Raw genomic sequence first — 15,196 nt, forward strand, 5'->3', positions numbered from 1 at the left:
TCAGTAGCTAGCACTGGAAAAGGTAGCAGCAACCTGCTTCTGCACAGTAACTTTGTGGCTCAAGCTAATGATCAGGAAGTTGAAGATCTGGGACTCATGACAGCTTCTAAGTCTTGAATCACCACACCAGGTTACAGTATTGTAAAATGCATTTTACCCCCAGCATTGCACCTGGATCTCATGCAGAAGAAAATGGAAGATTCTTAGGATCAGCAACAGATGAAGTTTATGGAAGTTTTCATTCTGTAACCCAGTAAAAAAAGGATTCCTTTAGCAGAGCAGAGCTGTAGATTATGAGCCCTGCTTCCAGCGTTCATTACAGTATTATATTTAATAATACTTAAATGGATATTGAACAAGGAGTCCCTAGAGCAGAAATTCATTCTGCCCTAAACCTATTGTTATAGTTGCAAGGAAAACCACTGCTCAGTTTCCTTAGTTTGGCAATGGCACGTTACTCGGCAAGTTCCAGGCTCCTGAAGTGATCTTCAGATGATAATATCCACTCTGTGGATATTATGTGCTTGTGTCTGTAAATCCTGTCTCCAAAATCAGCCTCTGCAAATGCCCAGTGAAGTGCAGAGGGACAGAAGGAACAGAGAGCTCTTAGAGTGCTGATGACAATGCAAATGGGCTCCATTCAAAAGCCACTGAGTTGAATAAAAGTTCTCCCTCTCACTATTCTTCTTGATTATCAAACCCCAGCAATTCAAGACCCAGGAAAGTGATGCATATCTAAGATGTGAATCCAGATACAAAATTTGCATATGAATTTAAACATCTCCTTTTAGGACATGCTTAGATAGAGCACAATCATACAGTCTGGAAGTAATTAATTGTGCCACTCATGAAAGGTAAAAAAAATCCATTAATTACAAAAGGTCTAAATTGAAAATCTCTCAAAGTGGTCATCAGTATTCTCTATCAGAGACTGCAACTGCATATCTTTCACTGTCAAGAACACCAAACTCAATTTGCACACCTTTCAGATTTAAAATGGTATTTCTGAGGATGAAATCCTCAAAAAACAATTCATTTCACTGCAATTTCTGAATCAGCGCTGTCCCATTAACCCAGCAGGAGGAATCAGCTGGCACAAACACAGAACTCATTATCTCTGTCAAATAATACAGCAAACTCAGAAGAAAGTGTCCTACCTCACAGGCAGCATAGCTAACATACAGAATATTTTGAGGCCTGATCAAACAAGCTAATTTTATTGTAACCACAATATTTTAACACATGAAAGGAAATATTTATAGGAAGGAATAGTATTTTTATTAGTACAGATTTTATATTTCTAAAAAAAGAAGTGTTTTTTTAGGAATGCAAGTCCACCCTCAGGTCTGAAATCAAAACCTTTTCACTGGTCACAAAGTGGCAGCCCCGAACAAATGCTCTTTCCTTACACCACTTTCTTTACAGTAAAACTGGAAAAAAAAACCCTCCTCTTTCTCAACACATCTTATTACTCAGGGAAAAAAAAACAACAAAGGATCAATTACACAGTTAAGATTAAGAATATTATGTATAAAGAGTCAATGAACTTAAAAGAAAATCATATAGTACTTTAACACTTAGTATTAGAAAAGCTGCAGTAGTTTTAGGCTTGTGCACCTTCCCAACATTTCTTGTGTGCCATTTTCTGTTTCCTGTCCCACTCCCTCCCTCTCACTGAACCTTAGAAGTCCTTGGGTTTTCTTTCAGCCATGTTTCTTCTCCAAATAGTTCTCTACAAGCTACTTTACATATCCCACTAATGTTACCTTCTTATCCTTAGCATTTGCTGTGATATACTGCACATTTACATTAAGAAAGCTTTCCTGGACTTCAACATTTTTTTTCACATTTTATATTTACCCTTCTATAACTTTCCTGGGTTTTTTTGTTTTGTTTTGTTTTTTTGGGTTTTTTTTAACCTTAGACAATACCTATTTCATGCCACAGTGGAAAGGCAGAGGTACGGAAGTTCCTTGGTGACTTTTAGATCTATTTTATAAACACACAGAAGTTCAACAAAATTGCTCTTAAGAATCTAAGTTTTCTTTCCAAGGTTTCCAAGCTTGTCTTCTTCTGTTAAGTCTGCATTTCCTGCCATCAGTTTTGCCAGGCAATCTGATACAATTGCAAGATGATTGTGATCTGTCACAGGATCATAAGGAGGATAAACTGCTCACTGCGGATAAGTCAAAAAGTTTGAAAAACACCAAAGACCAATACATGTATTTCATGCCAAATGTGTGAAGACCACTGATAATGATACTGAGCTACTTCAAGTTTTTCATCATGTTGAACTAGAAGCTTGAAAATGAAACTGGTGTTTATTTGTTCCATGGTTTGAAGGTTCATTTTCATCAGCTAGTTGCAACCTCTTTCAGTTATCTGTCTCTTTGGTATACATTAATATTTGCCCTTCTAACAGATTTCTTTGATCCTCAAAGATTGCTGCCAGGAAAAGTAATCATCTGATTTCAGGATTTTAAAAAGCTGAATAGCCTGCATTTTTGGTACATCCTTTTCCTTGCCAGTGATGGAGTCATCATCAGGTATGGGCTTCCCAAGTGTTGTCTTGCCTTCAGAAAGTTGCTTGACTTGGTGGTCTTCCTGACTATTATCCATCTTCACACTGGGTTTTAGGCTGTGGAAGCAATAGTCACCAACCTGGCACAGGAAAACCGGCTCAGTGCTGTCAGGGTTTAACACCACTAAGTTACCCTCTGACAAAGGCTGTTTCCTAGGAAGACCATTTTCCTTCTGTAAGACAGGCAAAGGAATCTTTGTGGGTTCTGAATGTCCATTGAGGCCTAACGGCACAGTAAGATAGTCTCCAAACCTCTCCAGGTGCAATTCAGGAGAAGAGGTTGGTGCTTGGCCTGAAACCTGGACCATGACACCAGTTTTCCAAGGAGAAAACTCATGGCAAGAGTGGTCACTGGGGGGCTGGGGCTCCTGTGAGCCACCAGGTGACTCCCCAGCAGTGACAAGTGGAGGATGGGTGGCAGCACTGGCTGATGGCAGTAACGGGCTCTCGGTGGTGATGTACTCCAAGGGACACTGCTGAGGAGACGTGGTACAGCTGAGAGCTTTTGGAGAGCTCTCCTCTTCTGTTTCCATCTTGGTGCCTTTCCCACAGGCTGCTGGGGCTGGTGAGACTTGTTCCTTATCGCTGAGGTGCTGTATCATTTCCTTCTGATCTGTCAGTAGGTAGGGCTTCGGAGGACCTGTTTCTGGCTCTCCTTGCCTCTGTGGAGCCTGGGGACACTCTTCCCTTGGGAGAGTCACATACTGAAGGGAAACTGATTTCTTCCAGAGTCCCTTTTTTTCCTGGTCCGATTCCGAGGGGTGATGTATATCAGGGTGGGAGGACATCACTGGGTTGTACAAGTATGGACCATTGAAAGCAAAGCAAGAGATTGCTGTGTGGGAAACAGTACTTGCATCAGCACTGTTTCTCCTTGAAACAGGAAAGGAACGACGAGCAATCCGACTTGAGCAGACAACTGGGGCATGTTCTGCCTCATTTAAAGCGTGGTATGAGTTCTGCAGGTCCGGCGCAACAGGAGAAACATCTATCTTTTGAGTCTGCCCTTCAGAGCACTCTGCCAAAGTCTTCGCCTGCCTGAAGGTGGGAAAGTTAAATGTTGCTCATGAGAGAGATTATTGTGGTAAACATTAAACATAAAACAAGCCTATTTGAAAATATGCATGGCTAAACACTGGCTTAGAAAACAGTCTAACCCACGTAGTAAACCATTGTATCCCCTTCTCAAAAGCAACTTGTACAGGTCTTTTAGTGACAGAGCATTTGATTGCATCCTGTCATGATGCAGGAAGGTCTTAGAGACTATCATCCACAATGCCACTATGCTGTTCACTTACCTGTCCAGAACTTGAAGGAAACTAGCCTGCTCCATCTTCTCTGAAAGGCTGTATTTGTTGAAGTCCATCTGGTTGCTTCTTGACCAGTTTCCCAACTGTGCTTTCTGAAAAAAGAAAGCAGACATGACCAAAGAGCAGTGTCCCATCGGCAGTAGAATCATGAAGAAGAACTGTACGTTCCTCGTGGACAAAGGTACAGTGTGCTGTGTGAAGAACTGAAGGGCAGGACCTCAAAGGTTTTAGTGAATGGGGCTACATCTGGCTGGTGATCAGTCACCTGCAGTGTACATCAGAACTCAGTTCTAGGGCCAGTTCAATATATTCATCAATGATCTCAATGCAGGACTTGAAGGCACCATTAGCAAGTCTGCTGACAATCCCAGACTGGGAGATTCTGATGACTCTCTTGAGGGACAAGAGGGCTTGCAGAGGGATCTAGATAGATTGGAGCATTGGACAATCATCACCGGAATGAAATTTAACAAGTCCAAATGCCAGATTCTCAACCTGGGACAGAGTAATGCTGGGTACAAGTACAAATCAGGAGAGGAGTAGCTGGAAAGCAGCCCTGCAGAAAGGGCTGGGGGTGCTGGCTCAAATCAGTGTGTACTCTGACAGCCAGGAGGGAAAACTCCATCCTGGGGTTCTTAAAAGACGGCGTCATCAGCCAGTCAAAAGAGGCAATTATCCTGCTGTATTTAGCAACAGTGAGGCCTCACCTTGAGTACCGTGTGAAGTTCTGGGCCCCACAGTTTAAGAAGGATTTTAAGGTACTCAAATGCATCCAGAGGAGGACAACAAAGCTGCTAAAAGGGCTGTTTTGGAGAAAAGGAGGTTGACAGGCAATCTCATCTCTTTCTACAGCTATATGAGGGGGGAAAGTAGAGAGGGAGGTGCTGGTCTCTTCCCCTCGATATCCAGTGATCAGCATTAGCTGATTAAGTGTGTTAATGACACTCGATTATGTCAGTCAGTTAAAATTTTAAAGTACTGAACATTTTCTAGCTTGATTTTACATCACAGTGGTGCTAACAAGCACAGCACAAAGAAGTCTGCTGGTATAAATATAAGAACATCGTTATGTTGAGGAGGACCAGAACTTCTCCTAAAAATAATTCGTCAGCTAATGAAAACAACTAGTCATTGTGGACTAGGAAACAAGAAGAGCTCTTAAGTTTTTTGGAAGTCCTGAAAAAGAGAGAGAAATAATGAACCTTTCAAGGTACAGTTCCCTCTTACCCCCACATAGCTCTGGATCAGGAGACTCTTTCTGGGGTTTGGAATATTTTCCTCCCACATTTTCTTCTTCCTGCAGCAACAACACAGAGTTTTCAAGATTTGCATCTCAATGTGACTGCAACCAGAAAAGACTGCACCCCATACACCGTGCTGCTCTGCACAGCGAGGCACCACCAAGGTGCTGGCACAGCACCACCCAACTCTCACCCTTGCACAGACATGGACTAGGCTGCCCACTCAAGGTTCGTCTCCATACAGACCTCTCACTCGTGGGGGACAAGAAGTGCCTCAGCCTTTGTGCCACCCACATGGCCAACAGGTTGCTAAATCTCCTGGTTGCAACAGAAGCCTACCTGAGGAAATATTTATAGCTGCAACAAGCAACTATTAACAGAGTGATGATGAGAGCTGGGAGTATCACTGGCAGAACGACTGGTGGCAGAACTGAAACAGAGAAAAGAGAAATAGGTATCCACCTGTGGAGTGGTCATTTCCAGCAGCAGGTTTTTCACTCTGGTCACTCTTCATACAGGCAGATCAGGAAAATGCAGGGGATATGTTGAGAGACAGGATCATAAGGCTTTCACACTGTTGGATTACCCTCCAAAGTAGGATGAACCAAACATGGCCTGAACAGCTTACTGACCAAAGGAGTTAATTGTTACCTTTACAGATACATTTTTTAGTTCTTACTGACATCAGAGTAAACAATTTATGCTATTAAGAAGAAGATGGTTAGAAATGTCACTCCATCATGAACAACAGGCATGTCTCCAGGCACCTTAGGTCTGCCTGACTCTACAGTTCTGAAGAAATGGGGTCTCAGAGATTTTGCAAGAGCTTCCTCTGTTAACAGGCACTACAGCACATCAATTTCTCCCTGAGTACACCCATCAAAATTTGCCTGACATTATCACCACTGCAAGTTTCCTCAGAACAAATCATATAAGATCATATTACTTTGGGCACAAGACCGTATGAGGGCAGACATTCTGCCTCTACGTCCAGAAAGAGCAAAAACATGTATAGGTTTTATCTCCAGCACACCCCACTATGTGTTTTTACACAACCCTATAGTTATTGTGCAAATTTAAAAAACAAATGGCTTATATTCTGTCTTCTTTCAGTCTCAGGCTCTTCAGTCACTGACAGCACAATAGACTAATGGAATCAGGAAATAAGGATGATCTTTTGGGAAGGTCATTCACCTCATTCACTAGCATTGTTGCTGTACTGCAAGGATGCAGGCAGAGAAGCTGCTTTAGGTGACTTCAGATAGCTCATGACTGCACCTCACTCCAACCTCAGCTGAGAGAACGTATTTTCCTAAAGAGGCATTTCAGCCATTAACAGTCCACAAAAACCTTACGGAAACAGCCTGCATGAAAAGTACCATTCTCGGTCTTCCAGGTGAACTCCTCACTCCATTCACTCCAAGGCCCCTCATAATCCAGAGGCATGTTCACCCTTGCGCGCATTTTCCCCCTATATTCTGTGGATGCTGCCAGCATCTGCAGAGTGAAGATGAAGGGAGGTTCATCATTGCTGATATTTAACTTCTGGAGAGTCTGGAAAGAGGAAATAAGCACAAATGACAGAGGTGAGAAGAAATTTCTTTCCATTTGTCCATCAAAGAAACATCCAGGACTCCTGCATTTTGTGAGAGTTACCTTTTCATATCGGTTGTTTTCCCAGTATTCAACTTGATATCTCTGTGTTATGAAGTCATATCCCATAGTGTGTTTTACCCATCTCAGTTCATATTCTTGGTTCTCTGTTGCTGTTACTGACACATTTGCAGGCGGTAGCACCTGGACTGGAACACATGGAATGTCTCAGGGCAACCTACTGGGCCACTGGGAAAAATGATTCACTTTTTCCCCACTGTGAATCACTTCCAGAGACTGAAAGCGTGGCTGTTTCATGCAATGCAAGAAGTCTCAGCTTTTTAACATTTGTTAATGCTCTGCATCTTCATTTTCTACTCAAAGACAATAAACCAGTAGACTACTAAATAAGAGAAAATCCATACCCATGAATGTTGACAGCACTCCCTGTGTACAGGGAAGCAGCAAAGCAATAGGTGAAACATCCGTTACTGGTCCACCATGCTGTCAGAGATTTTCATCTCTCTTGGAGCTACCTCCTCATATTTTCACCCACTGCAAGGAGCTCTCCCATCTTTAGTCTGTGAAAAATAGCTCAAATACCTCCAGATACATGTAGGCAGAGATGATCCACCTGGTGCACCTCACTGGGCAGAGGATTCCTACCTCACAGAGTATTCCAGGGGCCATGGCAAAAACCCACAAGAGCTCCACTGGCTTCTTGAGAAAACATGTAGTGACACACTCCCCACAAACACCTCTCACCACAAGCTCCCTGTCACCTGGGACGCTCTTGAAGGCCAATCACAGAGAAGTCAGCAGGCTGAAAATCACTCATTGAGAAGCTCTGAGTTACAACCTGAATTTCTGCACAGCAGTTTCTGTCACCACCACCTTCCTCAGAGTAACAAGTGCCACTGAGGAACTCCACACCTACGTCCCAGAGCTCTGGCCTGACACAGTTCCTTTCTTCATCAGTAACTGATTCTTCTTCTCCCGACTCCCTTTTCTTCCTTGCCACTGTCTTCAGCCCCACCTGCTCAGACAGGCATCTCTCCAAGAAAGAAAGAAGAAAAGAAGGAAGAAACAACACAGTAACTAACTGTTCTTGTAGGTTTCAATCAGTTTCTCCTCCGTCTTGACCCGGACAGATACATTGTACTGGCTCTGTCTACTGGAATTGCTAACAAGGATCTCACAGCTCTGGATGACATACGGGATGTGGGGCAAAGACTTCTCATGCACAGGAGAGCATTCCTCTTCTCTGAGGGGAGAAAAAGAGGTTGAACTGAAATTAGGGGAACGGGGCAGAGAAAAACCCCATGGGAGAGACACAGACTTGTTGCCATGGGCAAAGCACGTACTCTGATGCTGGAGCGGCCCTGAAGAACAAGCCAAAGAGGACAGAGGTGGTGATTGCCTTCTTCACTTCCCAGCTGCATGTCAGACGATCTCCGCCATTGAAGAGGCAGCGAAGGTTCCTGGGCTGAAGGCCATCTTCAGAAAAACAAGTGACAGGAAAGGTCTGGCTTCTCAGCCAGACTTTCCCACCCTGCACAGCCCCTCTCCCTTCTATACTACCTTCAGGGGTCTTCCACGATGCCTCCATGCTCCATTCACTGTACAGCCCAGAGAAGCCACTGGCCTGCCCTGGTCTGGCTCGCACACGGGCAACGTAGCTGCTCCCTGGGACAAGGTCCTCATGGCTGAGACTGCAGTGGGTGGTGTTGGAGAGCAAGAGCGAGGCAGCTCCCTGTTGTTGGAGGATAAAAGGGAGTGAAAGGGAGGGTGGAAATCAGGGAGTTGGGGATTGGAGAAGAGGGGTGGAGGGGGGAAAGAGTGAAAGGAGGTGACTGCCAGGTGGCATCTCTCAACAGTCCCACATATGCAGTGGTCCGTGCGCATGCTGCCATGCAGTGGTCCTGACTCCCACAGCACAGGGGCTTCAGCATGCATGCTGCCAGTATGGCACGGGAAGGGTGAGGCATAGGCACTCTCAGGCACAATCTCCCCCAACAAGTAGGGCAACTCCTGCAGCCTGCAGAGTCCTGACTGTCTTTAGCACCAGCTACACATGTTCATAACTCTGCTCAGTGCAGAACTATGTGGGAATCTGGCCAGGATTCTTCCCTTTAAAACTAAATATTAAGCTGACAGGTACAGAAGAGAAACATATGAAGACCCAGGGAAACAACAGAGCAAAGGATATGGATTCCTAAAAACTAAAAAAACAAAAAAATCCCACATCAAAACAAACAAACAAAAAAAGCCAACAAAAGAAACCCACTAAAAAACTTTGAAACACATCTTTCTCCATGGGGGAGCAACTTCAAATGGATTTTCCAATTTTCCCCACATGAACTCACAGCCTCCCGTTGAAACATGATTTAATTCAGTTTGGGAGGGATTCAGGGCAAAATCAATTCCAACTCAAAATCCAAGCACAGCATCCTTTTCTTTTTTTTTAGTGGAGAAGAATCTTTGCTTTCATTTCAGGATACATGGTATTTCACTGGGCAAGTCACTTGCAAGCAGAAAAAGAGCCCCTTCTGCCTGACCCAAAAAACATTTGTTGCATCTCTTCTTTGTGCTTGAGAATGGAAAGGCCATTCATTCACACAGCTTTTGCCACAGACTTTCAATTGCCCAAAATGCTGCAGCTCAACCCAGGACAGGTCAGTTCCTCCACTTTTACCTCCCAGGACTCCCATTCCCGCTTGTAAGTGACTTCATACTCCAGCACACTGCCCATCATTTGGCTTCCATCAGCTGTTTTCCAGGTGAGCAAGAAGTCTCCTGATGTCATCGAGATGACTGAGAGGTTCTGAGGCGGGAGTGGCTGAACTGCAGGGTGAAGGCACAACACATTGAGTAGAGACAGATAGGGAAGGACACAAAGAGGGGAAGAAAACATCTAGGTAAGCTTCCCTATTTCCAAAGTATTGTAGCCCTGCCACACCAGGTATCTTCTGCTTGAGTAACTCCTGAGATGATACCAAGCCCACCTGCTCCCAAAAACCTCCCCTTTCCTCTCCCTGCCCCACCCTTTCAATGTGGAACTCCTTGGCAGTTTTCACAATGGAAGTGGAATTCAGTTCCTAGCTGAATGGCAAATACAGTCCCAAAGATCCTTAAGATTAATTGGAAAATGAGAATGTGGCATTTAAGTCTTACCATTTTGGAAAAGATCAACACTTAGTTCTGCTTGAAGCATCTTGGTAGGTTTGAAACCATAAATATCTTCTACCCCCCTTCCAAAATAGTCTGTAAAGTTGCGACAAACCCAGTGCACAAACACATCTGGAGTCTCATGTAAGTCATCTTCTGTCCGGCGTTTGCAATACATCTCCTTGTTCTCCCTGTGTATAGAGTCATGTATAAAGATCTGATCTGGAGACCTACAGTTAACACAAAATTAAACACCTGAAACTAATTTCATCCCATTCTGTTGTTATAATTTACTAAGGCACTTATATCCTCTTCTCACTGTACCTATTAGTCCTGTTCTGCGTCAGTTGATATGATAAATATTTTTAACACCACAATTTTTGTCAAATGCCTTCCCATTTCAAAGTTGTACAGCAGAATGTTATATTTTAGTACCAGTCTGCTATTGTTACTTTTTAGCCTAGCTCTATGTAATCTCATATTTTAGGTGAGAAATAGTGTGATGAAAATTAATGTCATGTAAATGCACCTTTTACTCAGAGTGAAAGGCAGTAAAGTTCTGATGATCCTTAGCTTATTGAAAACATTTATTTTACAGTCCCAAAAAGATACTTAAAAAAGATCCTCCAACCAAAATATACTTCTGTATCCTTTGCAGTTCTGTTCTGACAAGGGACTTTAAGCATTCATTAAAGAGTTCATCCAAAATGTTAATCATTCTTTCAGATAGCCTTTCTCCAGGCCAAGGAGCATCATGAAAATTAGAAACAGTATTTTAAACTAGGCAGGAGAGAGTAATATTTGTGTGTTTGCAGTAGCCTTAGCTGCTGGAGAGATGTGTTGCTTCTTTTTGTACTCTCTGGAATTATTTTTGTGCTTATGGGTTCATGCCCAGTATATTATATTGTTCCAGTTCAGATGAGAAATATTAACTTGTGGATATTTACGGCCAAACACTGTCTTCCAGGGTAAGATGGAGTCTTCTAGCCAACTATATGTCAGCAAGCATTATTCAGCAATACTGCTAGCTTTAGAAGTTGAGTATTAGCAAGAAAACCAGGGATATTGCTGAAGTACGGGTGGGACCGACCATACCTGTGCATAACCTTAAACAAAAGAGTCAGCCCAAGGGTTGTGAAGTCCTAAAAATATTTCCATCTACTCACCATTACCCTACAATTTGGGATTTAGTCAACTATTCTTCATCTGTGAGCTGATCATGTTTAACTGTTGGCCATTTTGATTTCATCTGTGTGACTGTCCACTGTTTAATGCCCACTCATCTGATGAGTTCACTTCAGTCACTTTTGGTGATCCACACACTCCATCAAGTAACAATGTTCCAGAGAATCCTCCAAAAGTCCAAGTAACTTTATATCACTTTTTCGCAGAAGTATTAACTTCAAGATCCTGTTCCAAAGTTCTTCCACCGATTTCAGCTTCTTTTAGGTCTATTAATTCTCTTGTTTGCAAGAAAATTAGGTGTTCTTTCTCTTTCCTTTCCCGCCTGTATCCACATACTCTAAATCATTTTCTTCTCAGCCATCCATCTTTGCCTTCCTCTCTCCCTTAACTATTCCTCCCTTCTGTCCTTTCTTATCCCCACAATCAATCCAGTCTGCTGATTTGGTTCCCTTTTCAAAAGGAAACAGATGCAACAGAGAGATACTGTCACAAACACACCAGTATCTCTGGGAGGAAAACTGATAGCACAGATGAACTTACCAGTCTTCTCTATCTCACAAACAGACAGTCTATACATGTTTCTCAGAAGTGATCAAAACCACACCCTCAGTGATGCTTCTAAATTGAAAAAAATGACATGGGGAATGCCTCCTCTCTTTTGGGTTTACAAAAACTGCTCTTTATGCTCACATTTGTCCTGACACTATCTTGTTCCCTCCATTATTAGCATCCTGTATGCCCCATCTTATTTCTAATCTATTATCTCACAATAAAATTATGGAAAGTAATTGTAAAGGTGATAAAAATAACTCCACTAGCATAGCCTATTCATTATTCCTTTCCTAAATGAGGCCTCAGAAGCAGATATAACTTCTGCTTTAACCCAATGACAGAAAAGGTGGGCATGTTTTCTTAAAATCTGCCTGCTGGTCCCTAGGATTCCAAGTTATGGCCAGTTTCCCTTTGGACTTTTATCCAGCTCAGCACATTACAGGTACTTACATTATAACATTATCCCTGTGGTAAAGAATCATACCAACAAGATCATGAGCCTCTGAATGCTCCATCCATGTGCAGGTGACCTGTGAGTTGTAGTCATTCAAGCAGCTCAGGCTTTTCATAGGGATACTCTCTGAGAAAGGAATTCAAGAAAAAAAAAAAAAAAAGAAAAAAAAAAAAGATGCAGTGACTACAAATGTAAATAGTGAGAGATAGTAGGAGTTCAGAAGGGATAAGGCACTGATAAGAATACTTTCCTCTTGGCACCAGAAAATTATAGAATTGTAGAATGGTTTGGGTTGGAAGGGAGATTAAAGATCATCAAATTCCAACCCCCCTGCCATGGGCAGGGATATCTTCCACTTGACCAGGTTGCTCAGAGCTCTGAACTTGGCCCTGAACACCTCCAGGGATGGGGCACAACTCAGTGAAAAATATGTACAGAGTTGTGGCCATTCTGCACATCTCTACAATATATAAGTGTCCAGACCAAGCTATAACTAACAACAATTAAGTGAGATCTTTGTGCTTGAAAGGAATATCATTCTAGCCAAGATATCACTTTTCCAGCACTGATTATTTCCAAGGATTAGTAGATACCATGGACAGCAGGCATACAGCGACCATTTCATCTTTGTGTGTTGGTGTATAGATTTCTTTGCAACTAACTTCCTAGTAAACATTATGGTATTAGAAAGGTATATTTAAAAGTGAGATGCTCTGTGAATAGTCTTGTTATGACTCAGAATAATGCCTAAACTAATTTACTGGAACTAGATTTATGACCCAGAAATGGCCAGACCTCTCGTGAGGGATAACAGTTTTTAAGTTCACAATTGTGAAGTTGGAAAATACAGACTTGCCCTCAGCACATGCATTACAAGGCAAGTTGCTTTCTTATCCTGCTTTATTTTCTCTGAAGGTAATATCTGTGCTGTGCTATTGGGATATTGCAGCTTCAGATGAGAAAGATGTCAGTGTGAATACATGAGTATGCTCTCTCAAATAATTTTTCATGATGAGAGCTACTATCAGCTTGTTTAAGGGGCTTTTTAGGGTAAAGAGTAGTTCTCATTGCATGAGAAAGGAAAGATATTAAACTTAGAAACACAAGCAATGGACATAGCAGATGGTCTCTTTATCTGTCACCAATTCCACACAAAGAAAATCAGGTCATCTGGAAGTTGCTCTTGGTAGCCCCCCCACCTCTGTCTTGTGTCTGTCCACATGACTCTACTCCTGTACACTTTCATGGGAATTATGCAGCCCTTCATTTTCCTGTTTTCACTAATTATCAGGGTCTACTGCTCCTTTCCATTCACTCATTATCCAGTCAGCTTGTTTATCTCATCCATTTATCCAGTATTTCACCTGTCTTTACCACCAACATACAACTGATTTGTCTGCACATGCACCTGCCACACACACTGTTTTTGATCAAGATGTCTGTTCTCCTACAGTATAGAAGACAGTATAGAAGGAAGCAGAAAAGCAAGCAGAAAATGAGGAAGAGCATTAGCTGAAAGAAGCAAACAGATACAAAAAGAAAGGCAATAAAGAAAGGAAGGATAAAAGAGAATATAAATTTGAATCTCACCTCGAATGGCTTGAACACTGAAGACCAAATACAGGTTCAGCAGCAGGATGAAAATCTGTTTCATGTTCATACTGTCCTTTGCCCACAGGCTTGATCCTACTTCAGAAGATCATAGTTTTCTGCTTACTGTGGAGCTGCTTGTTTTCATTTCACATAAAGAGAAGTAAAACTGAATGAGGGAACTTCTTTAATATTCGTGTTGGAGTGACATTCAGAAAGAACTTATACCAAGCATTTACTGTAGAGCAAAATTCATGCCTTCTTGTTGTGCGAGCTTGCAATAAAAGCAAAGAATGAAGCAAATGCGCATTACTCTGTCAGCTGAGTAGCAACAAGAAACATTCCTAATCTGTGAAGAGAACTCAGCCTTCAAATTCATTAATCCTTCTTCTCTTTATGCTCAAAGTATTCCTAACGAACCACAACAGTGTTCTGGTTTTTACCTTTTCTCAAAATATGATCTCCAACAACATAATTCCTGGGAGCTACAGTGGTTGAATTTCCATATTCATTCACTTTCAGATTTTTCATCAACATGCTACTTTCTAGCTGCTCCCCAAATAAGTTGCAAATTGTAGACATAATACCAAAGAAACTATTTTTCTTTGGTGATTGTAAAGAGTGACAATTGATTGAGCAGTTCCAAGACCATGGACCACACCGTTCATACCAGAATTCAGGTCCTTTTGGCCATCTCTCATTGCTCTCTCAAAAGCATAATGCACTTACCTACTTAAGTACCGTACAGATATGAGACTTTTTTCTACTTTGGGGGAGCATGGAAAAACTCCTTTTAAATTCCTATCGACTTTCAGACTCTTAAACACCACTTCCTTATACCAGAAACAGCTGGCTGAGCCAGTGGTATTGAATAGCCATTACAGCTAAGGAATCCCTCAGTCACTCACAAGCCCCTGTGTGAGGGCAGACTGTGCCATTTTGCTTCTTCCAAAAAAGGAGCCATTCCCTTACCTGGACCCAGAGATGTCTGTGAGGCAGATGATTCCACCTGATGCGTGAATCTCCTTGTCCAGCCTGCCCCCACAGCACCAGAATCCTCCAATGCAGAAACCAGCAAACCCACACTTGCCTAGAACTGGAGACAGAAGGTATCAACCAAGCACAGGATTTTCTTGGCAAGTAAGTCTTCAAAATAAATGTTACGTCTTCTGTGCATCTCAAATGCCACTTTCAGAGAAGCAGACCCCACCCTTTCAAGGGAAGTCTATGCAATTGCCTGTAAAATAGGAAGTCTGCAGTTCCTATTTCAGCCCCCAAAGCATGCACTTAAATGGCACTAAGGGAAGGGAGGGAAAGGAAGTCTGTCAATCTGCGTATTAGCAATTACCAGATCATAGGACTAATATATTCTAAGAAAAAGAAAGGATTGACTGCAGCAGAAGTAAGAAAGACAAAGAAATAACTCCTATTTTTCACTCCAGTGCTGTTTCTTGCTTTAATCTAGACTAGACAATCTTCATGGCAGGGGTCACACTGGACTTTCATTTGTACATCTATATTG

The 15,196-nt window shown here is 42.3% G+C and overlaps 1 protein-coding gene across 4 annotated transcripts; it reads right to left on the reverse strand.

Moving 5' to 3' along the window:
* Window positions 1-104: 104 nt before the first annotated feature.
* On the reverse strand, window positions 105-15,046 carry CSF2RB (colony stimulating factor 2 receptor beta common subunit). 4 transcript variants are annotated; one of them, XM_027879519.1, is made up of 14 exons: window positions 14,647-15,043; window positions 13,675-14,023; window positions 12,081-12,210; window positions 9,900-10,084; window positions 9,421-9,569; window positions 8,307-8,478; window positions 8,090-8,222; window positions 7,829-7,989; window positions 6,789-6,934; window positions 6,512-6,686; window positions 5,472-5,562; window positions 5,119-5,188; window positions 3,880-3,983; window positions 105-3,619 (listed from the first exon to the last, which is right to left on the reverse strand). In XM_027879519.1, the coding sequence occupies exons 2-14, from the start codon at window positions 13,742-13,744 to the stop codon at window positions 2,416-2,418; spliced, it is 2,790 nt and encodes a 929-aa protein (XP_027735320.1). In that variant the 5' UTR covers window positions 13,745-14,023; window positions 14,647-15,043; the 3' UTR covers window positions 105-2,415. The 4 variants fall into 4 exon arrangements, with proteins under 4 accessions (XP_027735320.1, XP_027735319.1, XP_027735318.1 ...); XM_027879518.1 differs by having other exon boundaries at window positions 8,090-8,478; window positions 13,675-13,808; window positions 14,765-15,046; XM_027879517.1 differs by having other exon boundaries at window positions 8,090-8,478; window positions 13,675-13,808; window positions 14,647-15,046.
* Between the last annotated feature and the right edge of the window lie 150 nt (window positions 15,047-15,196).

This window comes from Empidonax traillii, unplaced genomic scaffold (assembly GCF_003031625.1).
Source record: "Empidonax traillii isolate 1590-97213 ecotype Southwest subspecies unplaced genomic scaffold, ASM303162v1 scaffold55:size2822071, whole genome shotgun sequence".
NCBI classification, from domain to species: Eukaryota; Metazoa; Chordata; class Aves; order Passeriformes; family Tyrannidae; genus Empidonax; species Empidonax traillii.

Bases quoted from the DNA above. Each gene is read 5' to 3' on its own strand.
- CSF2RB (XM_027879518.1), bottom strand. From the start codon at position 13,744: ATGAACATGAAACAGATTTTCATCCTGCTGCTGAACCTGTATTTGGTC. The intron at 9,570-9,899 runs GTAAGACTTAAA...TTCACCCTGCAG, and splicing joins TGTTGATCTTTTCCAAAATG to TTCAGCCACTCCCGCCTCAG. The intron at 3,620-3,879 runs GTAAGTGAACAG...TCCCACCTTCAG, and splicing joins TTCCTTCAAGTTCTGGACAG to GCAGGCGAAGACTTTGGCAG.